We start from the raw sequence: 20,722 nt of genomic DNA on the forward strand, positions 1-20,722 counted from the left end.
ACTGCTAAAGGAATCCATCAAATAAACAAAATGTTAAGACCTCCTCAATATAAACAGGAGTGTGGGAGAGGGGATCTGGTTTTGAAAGCAAGATGAAGAGTTTGGTTTTGGACATATTGTAACTGAGGTGTCAGGGTGCCATCCAAGTTGAAAATGTAGAGATAGAGGAGAGGGACAGAGAGGGAAGTCAAGGAAGGGGAAGAAGAAAAGGTGAGAGAGAGACAGAGATATAGAGAGAGATAGAGAGGGAGGAGGAGAGAAAAAAGAAGAGTAGAAGAAAGAGGAGGGAAAGGAAAGGAGAAGCGACTAGAGGAGAGGGAGGAAGAGAAGAAGAGAGAAGGGAAGAAGAGAGGAAAAAAGGGAAGAAAAGGTGTAGAAGGAAAGGATGAGGGGAGAAAGAAATTGTGGAATTTCTTACAAAGATGATAGCTGGGATTGTGGGAATCAATCACATCTGTAAGGTAGAGAGGAAGGTGTTGTAGAGAGAAAAGAACGGGGGGTGGAGCCAAGTAGCAGGGTAGAAGCAGAGACCTGCTTGTGCTCTCCCCACAAACTCCTCAAAATATCTGTAAAAATAATTCTAGACAAATTCTAGAGCAACAGACAGAGTGAAACAGGTTTCCAGCCGAAGACAATCTGGAAAGCCCGACAGGAAGAATCTATTGTACCAGGCTTGGAGCAGAGTGCAGTCCAGCATGGGCATGCTTGGGCACAAAAGAGATACACAAATCATTGGCAGATGTGGTGGTTTCCAGACTTCTCAACCCACAAACACCAAAGACAGCTTCAAAGGTCAGTGGGAAAGCACTCTCACCTGGGTGAGAGAGGAATGTGGTTCCATTCCAGCCCCAGCCCCAGGGTGGTGGCAGCCACTGGCACAGGGGCAATGATTTCTGGAGCTCTCAGTCTACAGACTTGGAGGGAATCTAGAGGCTGGTCTGGGTCACAGTCCTGGGTGGTGGTCCTGAGGTGAGGAGGAGCACTGATGTGGTGAAGCTGGTGGCAGCTGTGGGGAGGGAATCCTCCTCACAGTTTCAAGGCAGAAAAGAGTACTTGTAGTTGCTCATGAATCAGAGCACAGGCCAAGAAAGGAGTAAACACCTCTCCTTTGATCATACCACTTTGGAGGAACTGAGAATTTATAGGTCCCTAGAAATATCTCTGAAAACAGTTGAACAAAACCCCCGAAACTTTGGGCAGCACACCCTCCACTTAACAAAGAACTCAAAAGTCAAGTTATTGGCTGGGGAAATGAGCAAACAAGGGAAAAAATAGGACCATAGAAAGTTACTTACTGGGTGAAAAAGTATTTTCTTACATCCTTGGTGATGAGGAAGATCAAAACATACAACCAGAGGAAGACAGCAAGATCAGGGCTTCTACATCCAAAGCCTCCAAGAAAGATATGAAATGGTCTCAGGCCATGGAAGAGCTCAAAACAAATTTTGAAAATCAAGTAGGAGAAGTAAAGGAAAAATTGGGAAGAGAAATGAGAGTGATGCAAGAAAATCATGAAAAATGAGTCAACAACTGGCTAAAGAATATCTCCCCAAAATTCTGACAAAAATAACACCTTTAAAAATAGATAAACCCAAATGACAAAAGAGGTTCAAGAAGCCAGTGAGGAGAAGAATACTTTGAAAAGCAGAATTAGTCAAATGGAAAAGAACATCCAAGAGTCCATTGAAGAAAGTAGTTCCTTAAAAGTTGGAATGGAGCAAATGGAAGATAATGATTTTGTGAGAAATCAAGAAATTGTGAAACAAAACCGGAAAAGAGATGAAAAAATAGAAGACAAGGTGAAATATTTCATTGGAAAAGCAACTGACCTGGAAAATAGATCCAGGAGAGATCACTAAAAATTTATTGGTGTACTTGAAAACCATGTTCAAAAAAGAGCCTAGATATCATATTTCAAGAAATTATCAAGGAAAACTTCCCTGATATTCTAAAACTAGAGGGTAAAATAAAAATGGAAATAATTCACCAATCATCTCCTGAAAGAGATCCCAAAAGGAAAACTCCTAGGAATATTGCAGTCAAATTCCAGAGTTTCCAGGTCAAGGAGAAAATATTGCAAGCAGCCAGAAAGAAACAATTCAAGTGTTGTGGAAACACAATCAGAATAACAGAAGATTTAGAAGCTTCTACACTAAAGGATCTGAGGACTGGGAATACGATATTCCAGAGGTCAAAAGAGGTAAGATTAAAACCAAGAATCACCTACCAGCAAAACTAAGTATAATATGTCAGGGGGGAAAAATGGAATTTCAATAAATAGAGGACTTCCAAGTATTCTTGTTGAAAACATCAGAGCTGAATAAAAAAAATTGACTTTCAAATATAAAAATCAAGAGAGGAATAAAACAGTGGGAGAGAGGAGAGATGAGGAGAAAATCTGGAATTCAAAATCTTGTGGAAGTGAATGTTGAAAACTGAAAATAAATAAATTATATTATATAATTAAAAAAAGAAAGCATTTACTTCAGTATTTGACACATAGTAAGTGCTAAATAAATGTGTATTGATTAATTGAATACCTGGCTGAGCCATTGGGCTTGATTATTTGTCTTTGTGGTGTGTTTCCACCACTTTGGGAGTCCATGAAGACAGTAATCATGGATCTCTCCTACTCAGCCTGTGTCTCTGAGGTCTGCTGTCCTTGATATTTGCTCCAAGGGAAAGATCCAAACCATGGGTTCTTTTAAAAGGAGATTAAAGGCTTGAATATGTAAGCTTCACACTTGTGGATTGAAGAAACAGGATGTGCTGGTACCATAGGTTTAGAGATGGAGGAGACTTAGAGATCATTCAGCCTCCTTTATTTTATAGAAGAGGAAACTGAGTCCCCCAAAATGAGATGACTGAGATGATCAGAGTATTATGTGACACAAGCAGTGTTTGAATCATTATCCTTTCAAACCCAGTGCTCTTTCCACCATACTATGCTGTATCTGGGAAGTTTTAGGACTGGGGAGTCAGAGCCTCTACAGAGGCCAGTCTCTCCCTTCTGTATAAGGAGTAGGGAGAGGACAGTGAGGCACCCATTTCGGATAGCTAACATTTCTGTAGTGCTTTAATGTTTTCAGAGCACTTTACAAAGAGAGGATAGGTTGGAGTGGGGAAAGACTTACCTGCAAGTTATTCCAATAGTTCAGGAGTAAGGTAATGAGGGTCTGCACCAAAGTGGTGGTGAGTCAGAGGAGAGAAGATGATATATCCTACAGATGCTATGAAGATAAAAGGGACAGGACTTGACAACAGATTGGGTATAGTGGCAAGGAGTGAGGAGTAAGGAATCCAGAATAATGACTAGTTTTGAGCCTGCGTGAGAGAATGGTGGTGCCCTCCACAGTAATAGGGAAGTCTCAAAGAGGAGAGGGCTTTGGAGGAAGGGGAGAGGAGAATAGTGAGTTCTGTTTATAGTCCCTTCATTCTCTGACATTTGGACAAAGGCTTTCTGAAGACATCAGAGACAAGGGAATGACCAAGGGAAATGGTGGCATTTCAGGAAGAGTGGCAGATTGGTGGGGCTAGGGAACGCTTGGGGATGTAACATCACACCATATAGCTGCTTTGCTCCCTATCCCTCTCTTCCCTGAAGCAGTTTCCAATAAATTTCAACTGGTTATGAAGTTCCTATTGATTCCAGGGCATTTAGAAGTCTCCTATAATATGGACTCCCCAAAATCTTCCAACACTTGGATGTTTGCATCCTCACATTGCCACTACAGTCATTCAGATGCTTTGTATTTATCTGTATATAGGTTTTTCCCCCAGTGGAAAGTGAGCACCTGGAGGAACAGATCTTTCACTTTTGTCTTTGTAACCCCAAGACCTAACATCTAATGGGCATTTAATAAACACTTAATGAACTAAACTGAAGTTCCTTGTCCCATCCAAGTCAGCATCTTTCATAAAATACAGGCACATAGAGGGAAGTAGGTGGATTTTTTTTAATGTTCCAAGAATAATGGCTCCAAAATTTTAAAAAATCAGGCTGATTTTATTTAACCATGAATTTTCCATGCTCAAAAGTAAGAAACCAGCTTATACAAAACAACCAAATAAATAAATAAATAAATGCAAATAAATAGGAGTCATTTTGAGGGGGTGGAAAAGCCTCAGTGAGAATTAGATGTTAGGGAGTAGGTGGCTGGGACTTCTTAGTTCCTTCTTGACACTGTTGGAGGAGAAAAGAGAAAAATAAGGTTATTCCTGGGGAGGCTCAGAGCTGAAGTAGAATCTCGATTTTTCTTTTTTTTTCTCTCTGGGTTTTGTTTGACTTTATCACCTCATAGGATCATCAATTCTCAGAGTAGGAAGAGACCTCATTGACCAGGTAATTCAAAAAGAGCAAAAACCATTTCCCCACAAAGGGTTATCAAGCTTTTCCTTAAAGACCTCTGGTAAAGGAGAACTCATTATTTCCAAAGGACAGCTCTGATAATTAGCAAGTTTTTCCTGGCATTAAAGTGAAATTTGCCTCTCTCTCCCCTTCTTTACTTCTTTTCCTGTCCTAGCCTCTAAACTACACTGACTCCTGAAACTTATTCTAGTCCTTTAATCTCTCTGAGCCTGTTTCCTCAATTGCAGAATGGGAAAAACAATCCAACTGAACGATTTCATCTCCTGCCTTTGCAACTATGAGAAGCTTGGGGGCATTACTAGGAAGCAGAAAATGAATGAACCCTTATTCCCCACAGGGGCTGCCATTACAGAATAACACTCAATCATTTAGCATCTGGGACACTTGGAGCTTGGATGGTTGAATCATGGAAATAATGGAATATTGCAGCCTTTTTAACCCCAAGGGCTGTTAGTAGAGCTGAACTATGCCCTTGCCAATGGAAGACCTCAGATACAAACAAGGAGAAGACTCAAGGGGGATCATGGGATGTTTCATTGACCAAATTGTGGAATCATGGATCCAAAGATGTAAGGGGCCTCAGAGGCCATTGAGTCTAACCCTCTCATTTTTCAGATGAGGAAACTGAGGCACAGAAAAATTAAGTGATTTTCCCCAAAAGCCACAAATGGAAGGTATCTGGAATTGAACTCATGTCCCCAGACTGCATATCTAGGGATCTTTCTGCTAGTCCATAAAAAAGGCAAAGATAAAAGAAAATAACCACATGATAAGGGAGCATTGCTGTGTCAACAGCAACTCCCATGCTACCGACAGGGAGCTTTTCTAAATTTGGACAGGAAAGACCTAGGACTAGAATGTGGGTCTCTTGGGGGCAGAGGAGTCCTCTTTCAAAGGGTTCTATGTCCTTAGTATGTCTTCCTATTCAGCTTGTGCCCTCCAAGTGGGGGAAACTTGCCAGTCGATCAATCATAAGAAAAGAAGAAAAAATTAAAAGCCAGCCAAATGAGCAAGTGGCTGCAGGAGTATATCTGTGGGATTCTTCCTCCCCTCTCCATGTAGCTTCTTTGGCATCTTTGTGCAAGCCTCTGCTGTTCCCCAGGGAACCGCGCAGTCCCCCTGAGCTCACTCTGTTTCTCTTTTGTTCCAGCCTTGGGGGCGGGAGACAAGCTAAGTGTCTCTGAATGGCATTTTGTAACCTTGGTTCCTTTACTGGATTCCTCTATCCCCAATTCTGTTCTCTGGTCACTAAATCTGGAGATGAGATGGAGTCTAAGTGATAGAGTGACTACTTGAGAAGAAGGTCTTCTATGACTGTATGGGGGTGGGGAGGGGGCACCTGGGGATATTAAGCCAGAAAAGAGACAGGGCAGGGGAAAAGGAGTGTTTACCATTGCACCCCAGGCTGCTGAGAGAGCCAATTCTGTCCAGCCTCCTGCCAAAGCAGCCTGATTCTCGCATTAGTTTCGGGCTTTGCAGACCACGCAGAGCCTGGAAGGTGGAGACCCTATGGACACGGCTGCCTTCTGGCACCAGTGGGTGTTCGGGCTTTCTGTTCTCCCAGCCTTCCCCCGGGGTCTCTTCTTGCTCCCTCGGCTCAGGCTCCGCCATCTCCAACTCCTCCAAAGCTGAGATCTTGTCCCTTAGTCGGTACAGCAGTTCCTGGAAGGATGGTGGAAGTAAAGGAGACAGATTAGCAAGAATTGTGAGCCCCCTTGCAGATCAGCTCTTCTAGTCCCCTCCCCAAGCTCCCGCCGGCGCCCAGTGCATCGCCAACAAGACCTTAAGAATCTAGGGTTACTCGAACTTCTCAGGGGCCATTCTGCTACCTTTGGGTATCTTCTAGGCTTTGCCAGTCTGATGATTCTTTCGGAAATCCCTTAGTAAGGAGGGAGAATAGAGATACACATCCAGAGGTTCCCCTTGGTGCTCCCAATCCCAGACCCCTACCTATCACTTCCCAGTGGTTCTGAAGAACTCTCGGAGCAAGGGCGTGGGAGTAGGAGGCAGATTTGGGTTTCCCTTTTGCCAGCTGACCCGTAGACTATGTGCTGTGCTCACCTGGACCCCGGTCAGCTCCCGAGCCTGGCGAGGTCGGTCTAAGGGATGGGAAAAGTTGCCCTGGAGCTGCAGAAGGAGCAGGAGCAGAAAGATGCTGGGCAGCGCTTTCTGGGAGTCCATGTTTTGGAAGGAGGGGACTGGAGGGCGAAGGAGAAACCTCGGGCTGCTGCTGCCGCAGACAATGCTACTTCTTTCCTCTCTCTGCCCTTCTGGCTTTCTCTATCTGGCTACTCGCTGGGTCAGTCGCTATTTATTCCCAGTGGCTGGAAGCCGAGCCCTGCCTTGCCTTGCCCCTGCCCTTCCTGGTCCCGGGGTTATCTCTGACTTATCAGCCACATTCCGACCTCGCTGAGCTCAAAGCCGGAGAATGCGCCCCCGCGGTCTCACACAGTCTCTGTACTGCCCCCCTCTTCCTTGATCCCCCGCCTTTTCTTTCTAACTCGGGTCTCAGCTGAATGTAAGGGGTGGGAGTGAGGGACTGGTGAAAGAGGGATGGCCTTGTATAGAAACGAGCTAGAGAAACACTCCCTTTTCTGTTCTCTTCCACCTAAATTTCCCAAGGGCAAGGAAGCCCTGGGGACACCCCATCCCAACACTCACTGGCACAACTGACAGTGAAGACTCCTCTCTTGGATGGGGAAGGAGAAGAGAATACAGCTATGGGACTAAGAAGTGGGTACGCAATTCTCCTGCTCAGCACACCCCTCGCCTCCCACTGACCCCAAGCCTCCTAGGAGTTTCCTCTTTCAAGGGTCCTACAAGAGTTAATTGAGAGGAATCTAACTGGAGATGGGATGAAGGAAGATATCTGGGAGCAAACACCCTTCGGGGAGGGAGGGAAAAGTGACAAAGGAGAGGCTGACCAAGAACAGGCCAAGTTCTTCACATCATCTTCTTTTCCAGTCACCTCCTCCCTCCATGCACACCTTGCAGGATGAAGTCAGCTTCCCGCTTCAAGGAAAGGGGTGGGGTGGCCGCTCTGGTCAGGAATTCAGTATCCCCACCCCTCCCCCATACTGATTTTTCTCTCAAATCCCTCTGGTAGGTCCTGCGGTCATCTAGTCACTATGGCCCTCTGGAATTGGGCATTTTTTGCCGCTGTCCATGGTGCCGGCGGTCCATCACATAACCCTCCTTGAACTGTGTCACATTTCGGAGCCTAGTTAAGTAGCAAACAAATCCAAGTACCAGGCAGCCCCAGAAGACAGGAAGATGGTCAAGCGCCAGATCATTTCTCCTCCCCCTCCCCACAGGTACAGATGTGAGTTTTCCAGAATTTGCATTCTGATTTTATATCACTCCTATAGATAGTCTTCGGCTTGTTGCGCCATCCCTTAAGCAATATAATTTATTACTATGAAATTTTGAAAAACAAAAATGAGGGATAAAATTACTCTCATACTTTCTACGTATGGTGGAGTGCAAAGAGTGCTGGATTTGGAATTATTGCTGAGGACTTCCTTTCCCTAATCCCTTTTCCCAGTCCTCCTTAACCTTAGTGTCTTCCCTCTGAAATTATCTTCAGTTTACCCAGTACATATCTAGTTTTTACATAATTGTTTGCAATTGTCTTCCCTTTTAGACTGTGAACTCCTTGAGATCAAAGGCTGTCTCTTGCCTTTCTCTGTATCCCCGTTCTTAGCATCGTGCCTGGCTTATAGCAGGTGTTTAATAAATGCTTCTTGATTTATCAGTTGCCAGACTCCCTTTTTAAAAAGCAGTTTTTCTCAATCCACTTCCATCTCTCACCAATTGAACGAAAAGACAAAAAACCCATCATCACAAATATGCAAAAACAAAGCTAATTCCCCCTAAAATTGCCATGTTCCCTCAATTCTACCTCTGAAATATCTCTCCTATCTGTACTACCATTCCACTCAAATCCTTGTTCAGACCCTTTTCTCCTCTTTGGTAATCTCAAAGATTTAGAATTACAAAGGACTCCAGAGGTCCAACCCCCTCACTTGACTTCCTTGGGAGGACAACAATGATTTAGTTTTTAAAAACATTTTGTTGGTAACTTCTGTTTTTATATCCCTTATTGAGGGTCTTCCCCTCACAAATCTTTTTCTTTTTTTAAGAGGCTGTTCTTTGCTTCATTTCTTATTAAAATTTAATCACTGAATGGGCATTGGATCAATCAAACTGAGACCTGGAAATGGCTTGAAAAAGTCGAGGTCCCCCTTTGCATCCTGGGTCATCTCTAATTGTTCTGATCCCTATCTGGCCACTGGACCCAGATGGCTCCGGAGAAAAAAGTGAAGCTGGCGACTTCACACAGACCTCCCTCATTTAACTCCAATTCACGTGCATGGCAAGGCATTACCTCCCTAATGTCATGGTCCTTTTCAAGAATGAAGGAAAAACAGCAGAAGCTTACCATTGATTTCCTAACTGTTAAATCCAATGCTCTTTTCACAATCCTCATTCTAATTGACATCTTCACAGTTTTTGCCACTGTCAACAATATCCTTCTCCTAGAAACTCTATATTCCCTTGGCTTCTATGACAGTATTCTGCCCTGATCCTTCTGACCACTCCATCTTAGTCGGCTTTGTAGGATTATTATCCATCTTCTACCAGTTAAGCAAGAGTGCCCTCCAAAGATCTCTAGTGGCTTCTTATTTTACCTAGGATAAAGTATTAACTCTTAATATTGGAATGGAAAGCTCTCCAAAATCTGGCTCCCATATAAATTTAAAGATTTATTTCATATCATTAATCTTCATGTATTTTACTTACATATAGGACAATACTGTCCTACTAGCTGTTCCTTGAACTCAGTATGCCATCTCCCATTTCCATGCATTTGCACAACCTGTCCCCCATGCCTGGGATTTCCTCATCCCTCACCTCTACTTCTGAGAATCTTAAGCTTCTATCAAAACTCAGCCCATGTGCTCTTGTTCTTCCTTTATCTCAAAGAGCACCAATGACATCACACAGCGATGTTTTGACTCCCCACTCACTCTCTCTTTCAGAGTCATCATAGTCCAATGGAAAGACAAAAGTCTGGATGATTGCCAATGACCTGGGATGCAGTATATGACACTCTGTGTCTGACCAAGCTCTAAGCACTCCACAGCTCCTGCTTCAGCTGCTTTCATGGTCATTGGAACAAGTTGTTCTCATTCACCCATTCCACTGGGAGGAAGTCTTCTCATGTTTAGGGTAGACATCCCCTTAACTCACCATTAGATATGAGTCCTGTTGGTTCCGCTTAACCTGATATAGCCTGTCTGCCAAAATGGTTTATGGGGAGTGGCTGCTGAGCATGCTCCAGTTTCTTAGAGCCACAGGTGAAATATGAATGAGTTCAGGTGCTATACCCTTTATAAAGTCTTTTCTGACTATCCCTTGAATTATTAGCATTTTCTCTTCTAAAATTACTTTGTAGGAAAAGGACTATAGTCAGTAAGTACAAAAATTTTTATAGCAGCTCTTTTTGTGGTGTCAAAACATTGGAAACTGAGGGGATGCCCATCAATTAGGGAATGGCTAAACAAGTTATGGTATATGATTGTGATAGAATACTATGTGCTATAAAAAGTGATGGTTTCAGAAAAGCCTGGGAAGACTTATATGAACTAATGCACAGAAAAGTGAACAGAATTGGGAGGACATTGTACATAGTAATAGCAATATGGTAACTGTGAAAGATTTAACTACTCTGATCTAACGATATAATAATCAAGATGATTCTGAAGGACTTGTGATGAAAAATGCTATCCACCTCCAAAGAGAGAACTGATGAAACCTGAGTATAGACTGAAGCATATTTTTTTCACTTTATTTTTCTTGCAACATGGCTAATATAGAAATGTATTTTCATGATTTCACATGTATAATTGACATCACGTTGCTCTTCTCAATGGGTGGGGAAGGGATGAGAGGGAGGATGAGAATTTGGAATTCAAAATTTTTAAATGATTAAAATTTAATTCTAAAAAAATTAAATTACTTTGTACTAATTAATCTGCATAAATTGTATCCCTTTTCCATTCCCCAACAGAATATAAGCTTCTGAAGAGCAGGGACTTTCCACCCCACCCCTCCCCCTTTGTATCTCCAGCTCCCAGCACCAAATCTTCTGAATCACACATAGTCCAACAATCTTTCCCTTTCACTTGAGTTATTGATGGATTTTGTCCTGTTTTCAATCCTCTTGCTAAAAAATTTCTTAGTATTTTATGAGTCTTTCAGGGTCGCTGATCTTCCACTGGTCCATCTTATTCTAAACAGAGTGGGGAGGCTGTTTTTAGAGTAAGTCAGAGATCAGGAGAGGCTTAAGATGCAGGCTGCATGATCCAGTCTTGTAACCATTTGGCATACTTCTTTCCTTGCTGATGGGAAACTGATGGAGAGGGATGGAGGGAAGGAGGAAAGAAGGAAGGAGAGGAGGGAGGAAGGAAAGAGAAAAGGAGAGAGAGAGGAAAAAAGAGAGGGAGGGAAGAAGAGATGAAGCCTGCTAACCTTTGCTATATCAGTCAGCAAAAGCAGCCTAAAATTAATTAGTGGAATACAAAGGGCCATTTCCTTTGTTCACTCATTCACTCACTCAGTCAGTCAATTATCTGACAAACACCAATATTACCTTAACCACTACTTCCCCTCAAAATTTTGAAATTTTTAAAAATTTTTATTTTTAAATTATAGAATAAAACAGGAGATTATACAAGAAACTGCAAATCTACTATGTGCAACTTGCTATTTCTTTCAAATATAGAACCAAATTAAAATATACAACCAAATTATCCTGTAAATGATTTTCTTTTTTTTCCTTCCCTCCCCTCACCCTAGAGATGGCTACTATTAGATGCAAATAGGTATGTATATGTAAAGTTATTCTATACATCCTTTATTTATCAGTTCTTTCTCTGCATGCAGATAGTGTCTTTATAGTTGATTTGGGCATTTGCAATAGACAAAATAACTTATTCTTTCAAAGTTGTTCTTAAAACTGTGATGCTATTACTATCCTTCTCTTGGTTCAGTTCATTTTGCTCTTCTTTATTTCATGCAAGTCTTTCCATGTTTTTCAAAAATCAACTAGCTCATCATTTCTTACAGCACAGTAGTATTCCATAACAATCATATTTCAAAACTTGTTCAGACATTCCCCAATTGATGGGCATCCCTACAATCCCCAGTTCTTTGACATCACAAAGAGAACTGCTATAAACATTTTAGAAGATATGGTTGTGTTTCCTTTTTCCCTAATCATCTTTGGAAATAGATCAAGTAGTGGTTTCACTGGTTCAAAGGGTATACACAGTTTGATAACTCTTTGGGTAATGCCAGATTCCTCTCCAAAATAGCTGGATCATTTTACAACTCCACAAACAATGATTTAGTGTCCCAATTTTTCCACATCCTCTCCAACATTTGTCACTTTAACTATCTATCATTTTAGCCAATCTGGTAGGTGTAAAATATCTCAAGGTAGTTTTAATTTGCTTTTCTCTAATCAATACTGATTTAGAGCATTTTTATGTGACTATAAATTGTTTTGATTTCTTCCTTGGAAAACTCCCTATTCATATCCTTCAACTATTTACCAATTGATGAAGAAAGTTCATGATCCTGGACTCAAGAGTCTTGAAAATGGCAATCCGTCCTCCCAACATCCTCACCAGACCACCAGTCCTGTTTCCATTGAAGACCCCATAGTCATAATTGAGGTGAGTAATCACTGGGGAGAAAAGACCCCCTTTCTTCACCATGACCAATGCCAACTATCACTGAAAGGAATATAAGTGTCAGAGCAGTGGGAAAGGAACCACCCCCCAACCTGAACCCCAGGCCTTCCCAGCCCAGCCTTAACAACTCTTGTCCCAGGAAACCACCTCTGTAGAGATAGGACATGGCAACTGCTTCTGTGTCTCCTCAACAGCCACATGGAAAGGAAAGTTCTTGCCACCAAGTCCTTGGCACTGTCCAGTGGTTGATTCTATAATCAGATATGACATTTTAAAAGATACATTGCCTTCTATTTTGCAGCTGCATCTGAAGAACCATGGGACCTACTCACCTATCTTGCATCTGGAACCTCCCATGTGTGTTGTCTCTCCCTGTTAGAATGTGAGCTCCTTGAAATAAGGGGCTGCCCTGTTTTCTTTTGTATCCATAGCTTTGTGAATAGCAAGAATCTGATAAATGATTGACTGATTTTTTCATTCATTCATTTATTAGTGGCAGCTCAGGTGGCACAGTGAATAGAATGCTGGGCCTGGAGTCAGGAAGACCTGAGTTCCAGTCCTGCCTCTGACATTTGCTAGCTATGTGGCCCTGGGCAAATTGTTTAACCTCTGTTTGCTTCAGTTTCCTCAACTATAAAATGGGAATTACAATAGCACCCACCTTGTGTGTGTGTGCGTGTTTGTCCTTCGTTGCTGAAAATGACCATGCCATCAGAGAAATGATGACATGACTTGCACTTGACTTTGTTTTTGAGTGAGGGAGGGCTGTGCAGGTCACCAGCCTCACTTTTCCTCCAGAGTCGTCTGAATCCAGTGACCAGATATTCATCAGGATGACTGGAGATGACCCAGGAGGAGGCAACTGGGGTTAAGTGACTTGCCCAAGGTCACACAGCTAGTGAGTGTCAAGTGTTTGAGGTAAGATTTGAACTCAGGTCCTCCTGACTCCTGCACTGGTGTTCTATCCACTGCACCACCTAGCTGCCCCACCTACCTTGCAAGGTTACTGTGAAGATCAATTGAGATGATATTTGTAAAGTGCTTAGCACAGTGCCTATCATAAATGCCACATAGACATTTAATAAATGCTTATCTCCTTCCTTCTTTATTATGTATCTGAGATTTGAGGATATATCTATCTGTCTGTCTGCTTCTCTTTCTGTCTCTGTCTTGGTTTTCATAAATTTCAGTCATAATTCTCCCTGAGCCTTCTCTTTCTGAACTGAAGAAGCTTCATCATTTTCCCACAAGGCTGACCATCTATTTCTTGATTATTAGGAATGTTCTTCCCAAGCTTTCACTCGAGCTCTATGGGGGTTTTTCTGAGACTTACACACAGGTTCCCATTATAAAGGAAATGTTTCCCTCTCTCCTACCATGTCAAGTCACAGACTCATCCCTTTACTTACCCTCTGGTGGTCCACAAGGATGAGAGAAATGCATTGGGTAAACAACACACATGGAAGTACCAAGAGGCAATGTCTACATTTGAAATGAAAAAACGAAGGAAGGAAGGAAGGAAGGAAGGAAGGAAGGAAGGAAGGAAGGAAGGAAGGAAGGAAGGAAGGAAGGAAGGAAGGAAGGAAGGAAGGTTCAAGGTCCAGTTTTGCGGCCACCTCCTATGTAACCCTGGTTAATTCCCTTCCCTTTCTGAGCCTCAGTTTCCTCATCTGTCCAATGAGGGGATTGGACAAAATCAGAGGTTCTTAAATTTTCCTGTGCCATGTACTCCTTCAGCAGTCTAATGAAGGCTGTAGACCATTTCTCAGAAAATTGTATTAAATACATGAAATTAAAAACATGGGATTACAAAGAAAACAAATTATATTCAAATAAAAACATATTTTTCCCATCCAAATTAACAGATAGCCCCCCAAATCCATTTGCAGACCACTTAGGGATCCACTGACCCCAGGTAAAGTCCCCCTGAATTAGGTGATCTCTAAGGTCTCTTCCAACTGTAAATCCTATGATTCTAAATCTCTTCTAATGGAAAACAGTTGTGAGTCATAGGAGCTAAAAGGAGGCCCCAGAGATCTTGACCTTACCACTAATCAAATGCCTGAGGGCCTCTCTCATGTGATTACATTGTTTAGGGGCTTCAGGAAACACTGATCAGCAGGTGCCAAGGGTGAGATCATGACTTTCCATGGTTTTCCCTTATATAGCTTTCATGCCTATAACAGGTTTGGATTAGGAGACAGAAGGGAGAACCTAGCCGGGAGACCCATTCCTTCCCTTTGAACCCTGGTACATTCAGCTCATGAAACATTTCAACCTATTAATCGCCCTTCCTTAGCCTGATGCCTTCCAGTGTACTGGTGGCCAGCTTCCTCTCCTGCCACGCTACATGTGGGCCCTTTAAAAGCCTCATCAGCTTCCTTGCCACCTCCTTCCAGTGATGCCATTTCCTAGGTCAAGACTACGTAATTTAGGCATACACGTCATCAATGCTTTCATTTGCGTGGGGATTCAACCCATTGACTGGCAGCCTCCCTCGCCTGCTAATTACCCAGCTGCAGTCTCTGTCTGCCCATCCCTGTCACCATTCCGCCTTCACATTCAACCTCAGCTGGAGGCCAACCTGCTAGACTGCCTCTGGTCTCTCTTTCTTTAAAAAGAGGAGATTGTGCCTTGGGAGAATTTGATTGTTCATCAGGTGTGGGAGTGTGTGGAAGCTGCATGAGAGGTTATGGAATCTCCTTCTCTGGAGACCTTTAAAAACAAAACTGAAATTCATTGGCACCAAACCTTTATTAAGCTAGCAATTGCATGGGCTCCCATGCCATTCCTTCAGGAAGTGATTAAACTCTTCTTGCCCCTATATACTCTGAGATCACCCCTATACACTGCATCCTCCAGAACTATCATTTATTTATTCATTCATTCCCCCAATAAGCATCGATTAAACACTGCCATTATTATGTTCCAGGCACTGGGCTGGAGGAGTCACTGGTGATTTTTAGAAGACAACAAGCATCTACCATATGCCAACCATTTTGCTATGTACTTTGCAAATATTATCTCATTTGCTCCTCATGACAACCCTGGGAGGCAAATGCTATTATGATATCTATTTTGCAGATGAGGAAACTGAGGCAAACAGGTTTTAACGGACTTGCTCAGGATCACAGGGCTAGGGGGTATCTGAGGCCAGATTTGAACTCAAGTCCTCCTGACTCCAGGCCCAGGGCTCTATTTGCTGCATCCATGACTTAGGTAAAGGCATAGAAGGCATTTGTGCTCATTGAATTTGTAAATGAGAGAAAGCTGCGAGGTATAGCTGACATGGAATCCAGGATACAGAGGCAGGATCCCGGAAGATCTTAACAGTTGGGAACATTGAGCTGAATCTGATGAGATGAATAAATCTGGGTTCAAAAAAGCAAACAAACTCCAAGTACAAAATGGAGAAGGGAAAGTGTAGTTAGATAGCAATTTGAAAAAGATCTGGGGGTTTTAGTGGACCCTTATTTCCATAAGATTCCAAATAAGGCAGCCCAAAAGTCTAATGCAGTCTTGATAGAGTTGTAGCTAGTAGGAACAAGGAGCTAAGACTCTCTATCTCTCTATCTCTGTCTCTGTCTCTGTCTCTCTCTTACTCTCTGTATCTGTCTCCATCTCTCTCTCTGTCTCTCTCTTTCTGTCTCTCTCTCTGTCTCTCTCTCTCTGTCTCTCTCTCTGTCTCTCTCTGTCTCTGTCTCTCTCTCTGTCTCTCTCTTTCTGTCTCTGTGTCTCTGTCTCTCTCTGTCTCTGTCTCTCTCTGTCTCTGTCTGTCTCTCTGTCTCTGTCTCTCTGTGTCTCTGTCTCTGTCTCTGTCTCTCTCTCTCTCTCTCTCTCTGTCTCTCTCTCTCTCTCTCTCCCTCCCTCCCCCCTGCACAGTTATAGGAAGAATAAGGAATAGTCAGACCCTCTCTACTCTGCCCTCTTCAGACCACATCTAAAATATCTTGTTCAGTTCCAGGGGCCACATTGATCAATTAGAGAGCATCCAGAGGAGAGCAACCAATATGGTTAATCAGTCAGTCAATAAACTTTAAGTGCCTACTACGTGCCAGGCAATATGCTAAGTCCTGGCAAAGATCCTTGAGTCCACATTCTATGCAGATTGGTTGAAAGAACTGGGGATTTTTAGCCTGGAGAAGAGAAGATTCAGGTGGTGGAAGACAGGGTGAGAAACTTGACCACTCTGCCCAAGTATTTTTGAAGGGCTAGAGTGAGGACAAGAGACTTCTTGTTCTGTTTTCCCCAGGGGACAGAACCCACAGTAATCTTTGGGTTGGATGTGGAGGAAGATTTCCCAAGCTGCCCAAGAGTTCAGTGGGCTCCCTAAAGAGTTGTTGCTCCCCCAAAGGTCTTTGTAAGCACAACCTGGTGGCCATTTGATGAATGTTATGATGTGAATTCCTTGCCAGCATGAGTTTGACTAGATGGCCATTGAGGTCCCTTCTATGCCTTAAAATCTATTAATCTCTCATTCCCAGATCTAGGTGTTATTTCCCACTGGCTTTCACCCTGAAGCCCCTTATTCTGAAAGTCAGTTCACTGAGAGGAGGGAGCAGCTGAAAGGTATGTGTGAGTCACCAGTTACTCTCTTAGAAAACATGTCCTAGTCACCTTTGGGAAAATAGCAGTTGAGAGCAGATGACAGGCCATTAGGATCAGGCAGCAGAAGGACTTTAAAATAACTCTCTAGCACGGCCATGTGGATGGCCCAGATCTGGATCTCTCTCCTGCCCAAAACATTGTTCACCCCCAAGGAGGGAGAGCTCAGTCATCCGCAAGGAAGGACTGACACCCAAGCTTTCTGCACTCCCTTCTCAGACCTGGGCCAGAGTTAAACCAGGATAAAACAACCAGCTCTCCAAAGGACAAGAACTGGCTTTGTCTAAGTTCTACACAGATGGTTCATTAACAAGCATTTGCAGGCAATATGGTGGCTTGCAAAATAAGAAACACTTGCAAAAATGGATTGGGGAGAGGAAAGGGATCAGGCAAAAGAGAGGACAGATGGAGAGGAAGGAGCCAAAGAGAACAAAGACACATGAAAGAGGGAGTCACAGAGAAAGGCCAGGAAGAACTAGAAACTGAGAGAAATACTAGAGAGAACCTGTCTTTGTAAGGTTCGTAGTAATGAATGGCTTAGAAAGCATAGCATGAGTGAGATTTGTAAAGATGAATGACCATAACTAACAGTCCCAGTGATAAGTATTTATAGATCTGTTGAAAGAGAGGAGACAGGGTACAGAGGAGATATTATCATAGACTAAGGGACAGGAGTGTGGGGCTGGGGGTGGGTACTGGGGAATAATGCTCTCCTGACTAGTCACTAAGAGGAGAGATCTGGCAGCACATCAAGGTTCTGTTGGCTGGAGTCTCCACTGCCACTATCTCTCTGTGATGGCCACCATCACCTACTAGAGTTAAATTTGTAAGTCACACCCCCGAAAGGTTGGTTTGTTATTGTGGTTCAGTCATTTTTAGTCTTTGACCCCATTTAAGGTTTTCTTGACAAAGATACTGGAGTAGTTTGCCATTTCCTTCTCCAGCTCATTTTGCAGAAGAAGAAACTGAGGCAAACAGCGTTAAGTGACTTCCCCAGGGTCACACAACTAGTTAGCGTCAGAGGCTGGATTTGAACTCTGAAGACAGTCTTCCTGATTCCAAGCCCAGTGCTCTATCCACTGCACCACCTTGCTGCCCAACTAGACTATTTAATTTCTCCCAAAGCACCAAAATTATTAGAGTTGTCTTACACAATGATCTGCTTAGAGTGGATGCTTAATAAAATGTTGGGTGAATGAACCTTCTCATTTGGAGAGTTTTAAACAAAGTGATAATATCAGGACTGGGGCAGGTACCCAACCAGAGAAGCTGGATCATTATAGTAACTACAAGTTGCTGGAAATCTGATAGACAGTAAACTTCTTTAGAGCAAAAACTACTTTTGTCTCTATATCCTCAGGGTCTAGCATGGAGCCTGGTACGGAATAGATGTTTAATGCTTTTTTAATTGAGTCAAATTGGAAGAAAGCCGGGAAGAAAGGGCTTTGCATTTTCAAAGTCCTTTTAGTTGGGAGCTCTCCAAATACTTAGGTCTTTCTTTTTCCTTAGTCTTCTCTTTCCCCCTCCCTCTCCCACCACCTCCACTCCTTATAATCTCTCTTCCTCACTTCCCCCAGAATATCAGCTCAGGGTGATGAGCAGCCTGTCAGTCAGATGGTCCCAGCTTTCTAAGGCAGGGCCTGAAATGAAGACCTGAGAGAATCGCCCCTCCTCCCCACCCCCAACTCTCCACACAGCTCCTAGCTGTCATCAGGAGTGACTCAGGGCAGGAGAGCTGCAAACCCTAACACTGTGAAGGGCCAGATAAACCCCTCCAGGACTGCAGGCTGGAGCCGGTGCTCATGTTCTGGATAAGATCAATAAGCCAAGCTGTCAACTCCTCAGAGATACCTCCTACCTTCCATTAGGCACTGGCCTGCTCCTTGGGCATTCTCTCCTTTTGCATCCTGCTGTCTGGCCCTGACAAGCCCTTGTGGATCAGGACCAGCTCAGGGGGGATGACCTTGGAAGCATCACTTGCAGACTAGAATGCACTGGGGTGGTAAGGAAGGATGTTCCATTACTCTGCATTTAGATGCCCACAAGGTACCCACCACAAGGTGGGCATAACGGACACTGGTCAGTGCCTTCAATTTATCTGGTTTTTGCTTCCAATCCTCTCCCAGGTGCTCACCCCGTCTGAGTAAGGCAATTCCAGGGGAAGGTACTATTCATAGGCATTCTGGGCATGGAATCAGGCCACATGCCTAAGACTTGCTAGCTATGTGAATCAGACTAAATGTCTCAGAGCCTCTGGGCTTCTTCTGTCCCATCTTCTCCAACAAACTACCCCTTCTATCACCCTATTCTCTCACTTTTCTTCTAAGTTTCCATGTCTACTGACAAGCTTCCCTGATGACTACAAACATGCCCATATATAAACCAATCTCAAAAAATCCCATCCCCACTAGCTGTCACCTCATATCTCTCCCTACTTGTGCAGTTAAAATCCTAGAGAACACTGCCTATAACTGCTGTCTTTCCTCTCACTCAGCCCTCTTCAGTCTAGCTCTGTACCTCACCACTCAACTGAAAGTAAACTCTTCAGAGTTACCAGTGGTCTTTTCACCAACAAATAGAATGGCCTTTTCTCAACCTTTCCCGTCTCTGATGACCTCTTTGGAGTCCTTCACACCATTGAACATCTTCTTTGAGACTTTTGTCCCTAGGTTTTCATGACATTGGTATTCTTCTTTCCCATCTCATTGCACTTTCTCTGTCTCTTGCCAGATCTTTATCCAGATGAATCTTCATAATAGGTCACACTTTGAACCGTGGTTATTCATTCCCAAAGTCTCTGTCTTGGGCCTTTCTCTTCTTCCTCTATACAATTTCACTTGGGGAATCTCATCAATTGCAGTCCATCCAATCTCCAATGATTGTCCAATGTATTTGTCCAGCACTAACATCTTTCCTAATCTTCAGTCTTGTGTCTCCAACTGGAAATTTCAAACTGGACATCTTAACTTCAACATGTCCAAAATGAATTTGCTTTCTTTCCCCCTAAACCCTCTCACCTTCCAAGCCCCCTTATTATTGTCAAAGGTTCCACCATTCTTCTCTTTTCAAATTTAAGTGTTATCCTCATTCTTACTACTCCCCTCTTATCCAATCAATTGCCTACTCCTCTTTTCTACCTCTTTTTCTAGTAAACATCCTCTTCTTCTCTCTGATATTTCCATCCTGGTACAGGCCCTTATTACCTCACACCTGGACTGTTGCAATACACTGAGAGTTGGTTGGTCTCCTTGCCTCAAATCTTTCCCCACTGCATTCATCCTTCTAAAGTGCAAGTTTGACTTTGCTCCTCTATTCAATCAACCGGCTCCCTATGGCCTCCAGGATCAAATATAAAATCTCCTACTTGGTTTTTAAAGTCCTTCATTACCTGCTTCTCCACCACTACCTTTCTGATGTTCTTATTCCTTACACACACACACACACACACACACACACACACACACACACACACACACACACACACACCATGTACCCATGTACCCTGTAACCTACTGACACTGGCTTCCTTGTTATTCCTGGAACTTGACATTGCATCCCCCAATTCCAGACATTTTTATTTGCTATCCCCAAATTCCCGGATCTTTCTCCCTCCTCATCTCTGCCTCCTAACTCCCCTCTCTTTCTTCAAATACTAGTTAGAATCCCATCTTCTACAAAAAGGCTTTTCCTCATCCCTTCCCCTCTGTTGATCATTTTCAATGTTTCCTGTATTTATCTTTCTTTGTACCTAGTTGTTTGCATATTGTGTTTCCCTTTGGTCTGTGAGCTCCTTGAGATCAGGTACTGTCTTCTTGCTTTTCTGTGAATCCCTGACACCTAGCACATAGTCATCACTTAAATGCTTATTCACTTTCTGACTTGCCTCTACTTACCTCATCTATAAAATGAACTCAATAATACCAGTAGTGGGTAGATAACTAGCTGGTGGTGAGGTCCAAATGAGATAACCTATGGGGAGTACTGTGCA

General features: G+C 43.2%; 1 protein-coding gene across 1 annotated transcript; it reads right to left on the minus strand.

The window, feature by feature from the left end:
* Positions 1-3,985: 3,985 nt before the first annotated feature.
* Positions 3,986-6,662, minus strand: NPPB (natriuretic peptide B). Its single transcript, XM_072608889.1, has 3 exons — positions 6,431-6,662; positions 5,761-6,031; positions 3,986-4,183 (listed from the first exon to the last, which is right to left on the minus strand). Exons 1-3 carry the CDS (start codon positions 6,548-6,550, stop codon positions 4,167-4,169), a joined length of 408 nt encoding a protein of 135 aa, XP_072464990.1. The 5' UTR covers positions 6,551-6,662; the 3' UTR covers positions 3,986-4,166.
* Positions 6,663-20,722: the final 14,060 nt, after the last annotated feature.

The sequence above is a fragment of the Notamacropus eugenii genome, chromosome 5 (genome assembly GCF_028372415.1).
Source record: "Notamacropus eugenii isolate mMacEug1 chromosome 5, mMacEug1.pri_v2, whole genome shotgun sequence".
NCBI lineage: Eukaryota > Metazoa > Chordata > Mammalia > Diprotodontia > Macropodidae > Notamacropus > Notamacropus eugenii.